The sequence below is a fragment of the Chrysochloris asiatica genome, unplaced genomic scaffold (genome assembly GCF_000296735.1).
Source record: "Chrysochloris asiatica unplaced genomic scaffold, ChrAsi1.0 scaffold00341, whole genome shotgun sequence".
NCBI lineage: Eukaryota > Metazoa > Chordata > Mammalia > Afrosoricida > Chrysochloridae > Chrysochloris > Chrysochloris asiatica.
In genome coordinates this window covers 2,143,588-2,155,955 of record NW_006408859.1, presented here as the reverse complement: position 1 = coordinate 2,155,955, position 12,368 = coordinate 2,143,588, and the positions used below count along the sequence as shown (strand labels likewise).

Sequence of the window (12,368 nt, the reverse complement as noted above, 5' to 3'; positions counted from 1 at the left end):
TGGGTAAACTGCCTCATAAGCAGTTATGCTTCTGATACCAGAAGTAAAATTTCAAGTAGTTTTAGATGCTTTTTTTTTTTCACATTACAAGTTTATTTGGGAATTTAACAGGTTACAATATAAGATCAGAAAATCCTCAGTGCACAGCTGCTGCATTCAGCTGCTGATAAATGCCCACAGGACACACCTGAAGGCAAACCTAACTCCTTCCCTTAAGCATCTGGAGGCACCCCATTCTACAAGTGAATTTCCTGCCCCAAGCCACTCAGCTTTACCTGCTTCATGGACTGGAGGCCCACTGCTGAGTTTTAGACCCTTTTTAAACGTATACTTTTACAATTCCTTGTGTTACAACTGCATCAAATATGGGTCTAATTTTAACAGAGAGATTCCAAGGACTGCTGGTGACACAGAAAGATAAGCACTGAACTGTTAACCACAAGATCAGCAGTTCAAACCTACCAGCTGCTCTTCAAGAGAAAGATGAGGCCTTCTGCTTCTGTAAACATTTGAGCCTAAGAAACTCTATACAGGATTTCTGTGAGTAAGTACCAACTTGGCAACACTTAAGAACAGAAGATCATAGTATGTTATGCCCTGACATCAAAGCATGCTCTCCACTATCCTCGAACAAGTTAATTATCCTAGCAAGTCACGCGCTGTGTAACAGTTTATAAAGAGCCCCATCTGCTCACTCTGAACAGCCTGTTCAATTCCTCTCAGTCTGGCATAGGCTGTGTTTATATCCAAAGTAAAGTTGTCAACTTGCTCTTGACTGAGACGACGAAATTCTAATTCTTGTTCGGCAAGTTTCTCAGACATGTCCTGAAATAAATACAAACAGTGTATAGAAAACACCACACGTTACTTATACGGAGGCTAGTTTTCCAGCAACTGCTACTCTCTAGAAGCAAAAAAAGCCTGTGAAACATCAAAGCAGTTACCGTGTGGCTCCTAAATTATGGGGAAGGTTTCATTAACTTCCTGATATATAATTCCCCATAAATTTACTGATGGAGCCTAGTACTATTAAAAGAAGCAGACCAGAAGAGAAAGTTGTTAAAGAAAGAAAAAAACTGCCAACTTCAAAAAGTAACAATTGCAACTCAAATATAATAATTATATTCCGTAGCCTATATTGAATAATTTTTTTTTAAAAAGTTCACTGATTTCAATATATAACCATAAAACAGAACTTAAAATTTAAAAAAAAAAAGTTTCTGATTAGAATTATCAATTTTTTAGATTTCCTTACATTAAAAATCTGTAAATGACTTATTGAGTAGAAATTAACTATAATTTAATCTAACTGAAGATATCCTGATGAATTACTGTGATTTCCAAACTTAATCTCTCTGGGAAGTTTCCTCAATTCTGGAATCAGAGTATTAACACAAAATCCACAGGAGGTTGTAGAGATGAAGCAGGATAACATCTGTGTCAAGCATTCTTGTCTACATCCCTGAGACCCCCTTTTTCAGAACTCTAAAGCTTTGAATGGTGTGGCACAGTGGGTTAATGTGCCAGACAGAAAATCTGTTTAAACTACAAGGTTGGTGGTTCAAGCTCACCAGCTGCTCCTTGGAAACCCTATACAGTGTCACTATGGGTCGGAATCGACTCGATGGCACTTAACAACAACAACAAAAAGCTTTGAAGGCTCCAAATGGTGTGATACATTCAAAACAGATCTGGCCACTTACACATAGATACATCTCCATATAGAAAAGAACCGTTCTGTAGATATACAAAAGACCCACTGCATCATCAAGGCTAGGCTGCAGTAGAACTTTTCCTCACCCGTGCATATGCGCAGAGAGAATAACCATGCATTCACCGGAAAGAAGAGTCTATTAACAATGGGAAGAAAGTCAATGTTCTATGCTAGATCCTTACCTTCTCAAATTCATATTTCAGTTCCTGTTCTTGGACCCTAAGGACATCACGTAAGTGATCTGTGTGGGCAGCAGCCTGTCGACGGAGCTGTGTTCTCATTTCAATTTCCATGGCATCTCGGACTTCATCTACCTAGAAAACCAAACACAGTAAAGATGGATTCTCACCTCCCAAAATATGTATAAGGGGGCTTCAAAAGTCATGAAAATTTCTATAATCTTTTCATTCCATTTTTCCATGAACTTCTTGAAGCATCATCATACAGGAAAAGAGAAAAACTATTAGCAACAATGCTAATAGCAGCTTCCAAGAGACAGGATGTAGACACATTCTTTACTAATTCTTGCATAAATTAAAAAGTAGCAAGTTGGAAGGTCATTCCAACAAAACTATGGCCAAATCAGATTTTTTTAACAGGGCTCTCTGGCCTCACATCACCAAGCTGCCTCCCACATATACCAAACACTGTCATTTACCAAATCACATGCTCATCGGAGAAAAAACTACTTTCTAGATCACAGAGATAAAAAAAACTACAAAGACTTGGGATCAAATGCATATTTATGCACTGATGTAATTATTTACCTTCTCAAGTTTCTATTTTTCTCATCTGTGAATAATAATGTCTACTTTGAAGAACTTTTAAGAAAATTAAATAAGTATTTGCCAGTTAGTGAATATAATTTTCTTTGAACAAAGAAAACTGTTCTAAAACTGAAAAAAAAAATGAAGACGCCCATTATGCCTTGATTAATAATTAATCGTGGTCATATTACAATTACATTTTCTCAGAATTAATGAATGAATGACTCCATTCAGTCAGCCAGTGCATAATATTTATGAAATGCCAACCCTATGCCCAGCAGTGCCTGCTATTTGCTTTCATGTCCGATATAAAAGGTCCCTGGCTCTTCTGGCACATTTCAATGTGGGAAGCCAATGGTACACAAGCAGACATAAAGGGCAATTCTGATTGTGATGCTTGTTTTTAAAGAAAAAATTTAAGATAATGTGATAATAGTACAGGTGCTCAACTAGATTAGGAGACAGGGAAGAACTTGATGAGATGGTGACATCCAAGATGAGAACTAAGGTTTAGAGAGACATCTCCCTTTTGAGGAGCCAAACAATGACACAGGCAGGGCAAGCACAAAAGCCCCAGGGTGACAGATGTAGTCAAGACACAGAAAAAATACCAATAAGCTTAGAGCACTGAAATGAAGAGGACCTGTCTCATGGGAGGCAGACATGAGATCCACGCCTTCTGACATTGTTTAAGAATTTGGATTTTATATTAAATAACAACAGGGGATCACTGGAAGACTGTATACAACCTAGATCCTGATCAAAACTATATTTTATGAGGATCAATTGGCTGTGTAAAGATAAATAAATATCAGTATAAAAACAGGAAAGCCTATTTAAATAGGCTGGATTAAGGTAGTGGTAATGAACAAAAGTGGATAGATTTGGTATTTACTTTACGCGCACCACTGGCACTGTCTGTTGGTGGTCTGGAGTAAGTGATTGAAAAACCACCGACCATGAATTCTGGCTTGAGCTACTGGGTAGTTGGTGGTTTATTTACAGAGAGAAGTTAGTTGAGGGGCTGGTACACAGGCTGAAGAGAATCAAGAAATCTGTTTTGTATGTGTTGACTTTTAAAACAACTACTAAAAACCCAGCTAGAGATATCAACTAAGTGGTTGGATAGGAATCTGAAGTCAAGGCAGAGGTCAGAGCTAAAGATGTGCCTGCTACAGATGGTATTTAAGATCACTTAAGACAGTTTAGATGAGTACAGGTTTCAGAACCTATACCAGGGCACGCCAGAAGAAAGGTCAGAAGAGCATGTGGCAGGATGGTGAAGGGGAAAAAGAGCTTCAAGGAGGAGGAAGTGGTTAACTATGCTGCAAGGAGAACACAAGGTAGGATGTTCTACCTATTTAATACATGACGTACCTGAACAAGAGTGCTAAAGGAGCTAATTCATCCATTTTCCACCATACAATGCTTATACCACTGGCAGAGGGGTATACTAAGAATCCAACAGAAATTATTCCAGACAGCTTTATGGTAGAGGTTCCAATGGGAATACAGGAATTAGATAACCCTGGATACCAGTAGCTTATTACTTGCTCATACCTCTGCATCTGCTCAGTAAAGAGGCACCTCTGCTAGTTCAATCCTTCCCCTAGAAGTTCTGACATGGAGAACAAAGGCCTGTAAGTGGTTCGGCATATTTTATATCCAGTATTTTTATGTGACTCCAATTACTATCTCTAAAAGCAAACAATCAAGTAACATTCATTTTATGTCAAGCATAAGTCTCATCTCTGCTACCTTTCTGTCCTGTTCAGACACTATTTCACTTCTGTGATGTTCTAATGCTTTGGCCACCGCAGAGTCAAATGCCCGCTTTTCTTCCAGCTTTTGTTTTTCCAAGGCTAATGCAATGTGCTGCTTCTCCGTAGCTTTCTGTTCTGCTAGCTCTCTGTTTAGCTGGTCAATACGACGATGGGCATGAGCAATCAGGGAGTTCAGATCATCAGTAGACAGCTTGTCAGCTAGACAGAATACCACATTCAGAAAGTTAATGATTTCACCATAAGTGTGTATCACTGCCAGGTCAACTGTCTCAATCATTTGTATTTTAAGAGCTATACAAAGGCAAAGAGTAGCTCACAAATGAAGAGATGTAGATTCTCCAGTCTGATCAGAAATTGATTAATTAGTAACCAACAATGAGGTGTTTTCAATCTGAAGCCAAACAATTTACGTAAGCCTTAAAAGCATTATAATCAACTTTTCCAGGTGCCCAAAGTAATATTTCCCATGTGATCTAATTATAAATGAGCTTTATGTCTCACAATAATTTTGTCTCTAAGGACAAGGATTACATGTATTGCCATTTCTGTTTTCTTTAATTACTATGATTTGTCATAACAGGCATCCAACTATAAGATTTTCTCACTAAAACACCAGTTCAATTCGAATTCTCTCAGATTTTCCCCAAATATGTGATTATGTTCCTTTTCCTAAACAGATATTAGAGTCCTGATGTGGTGCTGTAGATCAGCACTGGACTGCTAACCTCAAGGTTGGTGGTTCAAAGCCACTTGCTGCTCCTTGGAAACTCTATATGGGGGTCGCTGAGAGTCTGAACTTAACCTCTTAAAAGTGCTAAGACTCAACAACACTCACAACAGACATTGTCCAGGATAATGATCTGCAGCTAAAGCTGTCCATCAAACTCACTTGTACAAACTTTTTTAAATCCTCAAGGCCAAATATTCTATTATTAGCCTTACATTTGTGCAGTTTTTTAAACCTTATATTTCAAAGCTAAGAAGTATGGTTCTACCAGCAAAATACAGAATGTAGGAAACTTGTATGATAAGTGACTCAAATCCTCAATCAATAAGCTGAAGAGAGAGAGGAGGGGCAAAAAAGGATAAAAATATAAGTATTGACCACATTCAATGTGTATAACATCTCTGGATATTGATTTGAAAAAACAAACTGTAAACACCCATTTTATGGATAAGTAGGTGTGTGTTGTGGTGCTATGGGTTAATGCACCAGACTGCAAAGCCGTTTGAACTGCAAGGTCGGCGGTTCAAGCTCACCAGCTGGTCCTCGGAAACCCTATACAAGGTTGCTATGGGTCGGAACCGACTTGACGGCATTTCACAACAACAGCAAGCATATGTGAAGACTGAATAGGCATGTGAGGGTACATCATTGCATCCTGGCTGTGATGGGGTAAGGTGATTATGTTTTAGCAAACATATTCAAAGTACATACTTGTGAAATTATATACTCTCAAAGATTTGCTTCAACATAAGTGGGTGTTGGGGGCAGGGGGAATGGATGAAACAAAGCTGGTTACATTTTGATGACTTCTCAAGTTGGGTGAAGGGTCTATAAGAGTTCATTAAATTTTTCTCTCAACCTTTTGATGTTTGAAATATTCTATGGGATTCAAAGTGTTCGTGGAAAATTCCATCATCTTTTGATTCCATTTTCCATGAACATCAATGTCCACTTCTCTTACATCTGCAGGCTTCTAATCATTGAGACCACACAGATGACAAAAGGATCCAATTGAGATTTATCATGTGATAAGAGTTCTACTTTGTATTATTTAGATAACAGACTAAGAATCATCATCGACAATACAAATCAAGACTTCTGTCTTTTAAGACTCAAAACGTAAGTCTTTAGGAGTATAAAATGCATGTAATTTAAATTACTCACCTAGATCAGAAATACCTGCAAAGAGAAAACAGAAGAGTTTGAAAAAGAGAATACATATATTTCAGTTATTGATTACTAAATAGAATCGAAGAAAAAAAGAACCAGACACTAGTAGCAGAAAAAGTCTATCTTAAAACTAAAAATCCAAATAGTAGAATCCACAAGGCCACAGTGCAGAGAGCAGTGACAAATCTCCTCATATCTGCATGTTGAGCAGCTGAGTAAGACCCCTTGGAGGATCACAAAAGCCATAGTCAGCTCTTCCATAGAGCAGATGAAAGAGATGCTTTGCACATGTTAAGCTGCCAAACATTCCCTTGATGCTAAAATCAGTCTCATTTTTATTTGGCATAGACAGTCCTCAGTGCATTTCACCAGATGCCGGAGAACGTGGGCCTTTTGCCAAATGAAGGCATGGGCATCTCTTTTTAATTTGTTGGAGACTCGGAATGAATACAGTAACATGTGTTCTGATCTCACAATCCAAATTAGTCTATGGAATAAAAATGCACAGTATGTCCTTCCTCAGAACAAACTGTTGTGGTGACCTCAAATTGAATTTTTTTGCAAAGCTCCTTATTCTCACAATGGGTTAAAAACTAGAAACCAGCTACAGCTGCTCTGTCCAACATGGCTGCGAGTAGCCATGTATGGCTATATGCATTTGAAAGGTCAGTGGTACGCTAACTATGTAATACATGCTGCATTATCAACAATTTAGTATGGAAAAAAGAGAGTGAAATGTGTGAATAGCTTTTATTATATTGGCTGGTGTGGCACTGTAGACTAAGCATTGAACTATGAGAAATTTAAAAACAAAAGTATTCACACTTAATTCACAATAAAAAGTTAAAAATACATAAAAGTATTAAGAGAGTCCATTTCCTAAAATTTAAAAAGATTCTAGAACAATACGGAACAAGGTAAATTCTAACATTTTAATAAAGTAAGAAAATAATGTAAAAAAGCCATTCAGGCTTTCAGGGACTCCTCTTTATTTTCCCCAAAGAATCAACTTCGTTTTTTCATAGACGCTACAACTTTCATCGTCTCATTATGTTTATACGGTATTTCAAAGTCACATATTCACAATAGCAAACAGATGTTCTTTAAACAGATCTAGGAACAAACCCACCTCATTCTTGGCAAACAACAGACAGAAGCAGAAACGAAGGGCCTGTATTACTTCAGTAGCCTTCAGCCAAATTTTGTGCCTTTAGGCATTATAAACCACATTCAATTTCACAAAAAATGAATTTTCCTCCTTCTTACAATCACATTACTATTCTTCTCAAAAACCAGAAAGGGTGCCTAATGCTGCGTATATAAATCAATCAGCTAGAAAACAGTGACGGCCGAGCAGGCAAGAAGAATAAAATCCTGGCTCTACCGCCTAAAACCTGTGCAGCCTTGGGCAAAGTACTCAACTTCTCTGTGTCTCAGGTCTCTCATCTATAAAATGGGGATAATAACAAAACTTACTTCAGACAGAGCTGTTATAATCTTTAAATAAGCAAATACATGTAAAACGTTGGGTAACTGAGGGATAACTCACATCTCCAGAATCAGTAGCACTGTTTGCTTTGAGGAAGGAAAACTGGTTGTGGGTAGAGGTGTAAGGGAAACGATTTACCACATACCTTTTATACTTTACAAATTTTGTATCATATGAATTGTTTATTTTTTAAATTAATAAGAGTAAATGGAATTGCTTTCCATCCAAAAACTCAGAGACTGCACTGAAGAATTCATTTACTTTCTATGTACCTGTCTTTAATGTAGCATTTTCAACCTTGGGATAGATGACCCTTTGGATCAGATAATTCTCTGCTGTGAGGGTCTGTTCAGCACATTCATTTAGCAGCATCTCTGGCCTCTACCCACTAAATGCCAGTAGCACCTCCCACTTGCAACAACCAAATATGTCTCCAGACATTGCTAAATGTCCCCAGGAATCAGAACTGCCCTAGGTTGAGAACTATTGCTTTTACTTTTTCAGGTTTTACAATGGGCATTTTTCAAAATCATTAACAACAAGAAGAAACAATTTTTGACTTCATAGGCTGGCCTGGAAAGACTAAAGATAAGTATTTAAGATGATAAAATACAAATTCTTAGGACTGGCGCTCCCAACTAATTTTCCACATGCAAAGTCCACCCTGCTCTTTCAATTTAATTTCCTTGTATTTCAACCAACCCAAATGCCCTGCTTTCTACCAAATGCATGTCATCTATGCCAAGGAGTTTATACCTAAGACAGACAACAAACACACAATCAATGTTTACAAATTTGAAGACTACAAACCAGGGTAATGTGGTGGAGTGATTTACAGGGAAGGTCTGAGCTAGTTACATCTGTTTTAAGTTATAACCATGAGATGCTCCCAATGGGGAAAATAGTACAGTTGTGTCTTAACTAAGCCTGTTCAAGGATGGACATTCAACACTGACCTCCTCTGCTAGGTGCTAGGTAGCCAGCTTAAATAACACTGTGTAATCAAGATTCACTGTTCCCAAACTGCTATGTGTGTGTCAACTTTTTCAACTTGCTTTATTATAAATTCTCTTTTGCTTCGGTAAGAGTCTAACTAGTATCTCCCTCTTAAATGTGACCACTGCATACAAAAAAATAAGTGTCTCAGAATGACTTTGCGAAAGCTACTTCTTGCCATGAATCTCTGGCTGACTATCACACAGTTAAAATACCTGCACTGGTCTATATACCTGAGCTAATGCTTCCATGATGCCATTCTGACACCTTCAGTCCTGAGAGGCCTATAAGAAGCCAGTTCTTCAGATCTTATCCTACCTATGTTCACTTTGTCGACATTTAACTTTTGAGTATAACTTTGATGAGAATGTAATCTGTTATTCTTAGTACATTCATAGTATTTCAGGAAAATATGATTATCTTTTACAGCTATAGTATATAATTTACCTAACCCTAACCAACAAGTTTCCTGAAATCTGAGTTATTTGCTAATCTATCACTGTACAGGGATTCTACCAATGTTCCTGGATGACTTCTCAAGCTCAGTGCCAAACAGCCACTGCTGTTGTTAGTTGCCACTAAGTTGGCTCATGACTCACAATGACCCCGTGGCTAAATGATCCTCATGAGTCCATCCCATGAGTCGCTGCACATCAGACTGCTGTGTTTCAGAAGATGACCAAAACTTTCTTTCCAGATTGAGTCTGAAACTTCGTTAAAACCTGTTCAGCATCATAACATCACACAAGCTTCCACTGACTTCCATTTTCACTAGCTGAAAAATGAATGCTGGTATCCTACACGGAAGATGAGCTTTCTAGCTCTGAAACAAGGTATGTTATGAATAGTTTAATACAAGTAATTGTAAAGTACTAAAGGCTTTGAATAACTGTTCACAGACATTAGTCAAGGTCATGATGCCACTCTCACTCACTTGAATTCCAAACTATGTATCTGAGTAGCAGAGACCAGAATAGAACCATAGGTTGTGGGATTAAAACATTGGAACTCATGGATGTAAGTTCTCATGGTGGCTGGTGCTGAAAATGTTAACAACACTGTACTGTATGCCAAATAACAGGTATGCATGCAAGAGGGGTTTGGACTAGATGAGTAGGAGTAGAAACAGGTTTATTTTAGCTGATCAGTAATTGGTCCATTATTAAAAAGTGTACCATGTCAGTTGTACTTACTCATCCCTTTCCACCCAGGCAGAACTTCCGGAGTAATACTGTCCAGTTCTCGCTTGAAGTCGTCCCGAGCTTGGACCACCAGTTCATGATACTGAGATACAACCTTAGCTTCAGACTGAGCTGCTTGGACCTATACAAATACAAGGGCAGATGGCTCACCTTAACAGTCATATGCAATATACTACTTTTGTTTCTTATAATGTATCTATTTGATTGGTTGGCTGTGAATACATAGATAACACATACAGAGATCTAAAGTTCAGGAAAACTAACCCTACAGATCACACAACTACAAACAAGAAAATATTTCTTTCATTTAGTTACAAAATGGAAATTTTTGTAAGTGGTAACAACTATAGCCAAAAAAAAAGTTACTTATTATTACAGAAATTATCAATAATATGAAATAATCTACGTAAGTGTCTAAGGCAGTCTTTTAACAATAGTAACAAGGGGGAGTGATGGTAAGAATCTTATTTTCTTAAAGGTCAAAAGTCCTGGATGAAAGGATTATTTTTAAAAATATATAATAATTATAAAAGACCTAAGAGCCTCACCTTTTGGACCACATTATCAAGATCAACAATCATGTTGTGCAGTTTCCCTTCTGCCGCAGTTATATGAGGTTTGGCCCCAGCAATTTCCTTTTTCTTGGCATTTTCAATTACACTTTTCATCTTCTCTAACTCTTCTCTGGAAACCAATAAAACAAAAGGTTTAATTCCCTGCCAACGTATTAAAAAGAGTTTTGAAGGCCATACAATATACAATTTTTTAAAGCCTATAAAAAGAAAATTTGAAAAACATATTCCATGCTTTTTTGTAGCCTACTGATAGAGAAACTTTTCTCACCACAGACAGAAATGAGCCAGAGGCAGCATGATGGACAGGGGAAGACACAGTCTTTGGCACCAGAAGTAAGTGGACTCACCTCCCAGATCAGCCTCTCATTTGCTACACACCCTTGTGTAGGGAGTAGAGTCAATTCAAGAGAACTGATACAGTAACAACTACACTGTAAGCACTCAATAAACAGCAATTCTTGCATTTTCTAGTTCACAGTTCCAATCCAGAACTTAATTAAGGCAAATCGAGGGAGGAGGCCACAGACAGCATTCAGCAAGTTAACTGGGGTCTCAGATTCATAATGCTTCATAAGTTATACAGACTGTGATCTACCCACTGAAAACACAGTTCAGAGTCCTGACTCAGGAACTAATGATTTTAACATATTGTCTTAAATATTCAAGAAATTATGTTGGTTCCATTAGAAGTCCTCTTTTTTTCTCCATCAATAATAAATATTTTAAGGAAGACAACAACATTTTGAATGAAAACTCCAGACTATTGATGAGAATACTAGTTAAATTATATCATCAGAAGTTGATGCTGTACGTAATTTGCTTACTTGATCCTCATTCTAGTCAACTTCTAGAAATCAAACTCAAAGTGGCATAAAAGTAGACCCATCTATACCCACTATTTCAGTAGTTATGGCATTAGCAAACAAACTGTGACTTACTTCCTAAATTTTGATAAAACTGCCCAAACCATCCCAGAAAAATCTTATAATTACAGCAGAATCTCAGTAAATCAGTATAAATATATCACCTAAGTGATAATCCCAAGAAAAACTGCTTTTTATATATGATCCTTTATTTAAGTTTGTGCCAACTTTATTTTAGTCTAATTATATTTACTCCTTTTTGAAATGTCCATGTCCCTGATCCTAGTAGAGAAAAAACCCAGGTAGGAAGATGAGGTTCTCTGTCTACTCTCTATAGAGACTATGTACAAAGAAAACCCAGCCCAAAGAAAGCCACCAGGAGGCCCTAATTACTTGTTTAAGTCCATGAGTAATTACTTGGCTTTGAGGAGGGCGTCAGCAGCTTCATCTACTGCCTTTCTGCGTTCCTTCAATGCACCCTCCACTGTGCGCCACTGAGCTGACTTCTTCTCCCCTGCAATCTAAACAAGAAGTTGTAATTATGGAAACATGAATAATTGCTATCGTTAATGTCCTAAGATAGGCCAACAAGATGAAATGCAGAAATATGACATTCATTTCAAAGTTAGTAATTTATATACACACAATTTCTCTCAAGTGGCTGCAACAATCGGCTCAAGCACATAGTAACGACTGACGGTGCCGGACCTGGTACTGTGCTGCTCTGATGTATGAACAACATTTCTCTTCAGGGACTCTGTATCTACGGCTCATGGTTGGGTTCAAAGAAGCCCCGTACACTATACCCATTCCTCCCTCCCAAAATGTGAGAAATGTTTATATTTCAGAGCATGAAAGAATTTTCTGAGGACACGATATATTTAAATTACATTTGCTAGTATGAACCAGGACAGGTAAGTAACAACATGATTTGTGGTTATTGATTAAATCCTTAATGAAATACCAATACTTAAAACTTTCATAAAAATTGCAGGCCTACCTACCAAAATCATAGTTTAAGAACGGAAAAAAAAAAAAAACAACCCTCACAGATTTGTATGGATCCTTCCTTCCTCTTTGA

General features: G+C 37.6%; 1 protein-coding gene across 1 annotated transcript in view; it reads right to left on the bottom strand.

The window, feature by feature from the left end:
• The window catches only part of IMMT (inner membrane protein, mitochondrial), a 30,909-nt gene that overhangs the window by 1,368 nt on the left and 17,173 nt on the right, over positions 1 to 12,368 (bottom strand). The window contains exons 7-13 of the mRNA XM_006875868.1: positions 11,705 to 11,808; positions 10,398 to 10,533; positions 9,841 to 9,970; positions 6,157 to 6,171; positions 4,240 to 4,463; positions 1,897 to 2,028; positions 696 to 825 (exon numbers count right to left, since the gene is read on the bottom strand). Coding sequence (XP_006875930.1) covers positions 696 to 825; positions 1,897 to 2,028; positions 4,240 to 4,463; positions 6,157 to 6,171; positions 9,841 to 9,970; positions 10,398 to 10,533; positions 11,705 to 11,808 — 871 coding nt within the window. The remainder of the gene's footprint in view (positions 1 to 695; positions 826 to 1,896; positions 2,029 to 4,239; positions 4,464 to 6,156; positions 6,172 to 9,840; positions 9,971 to 10,397; positions 10,534 to 11,704; positions 11,809 to 12,368) is intronic.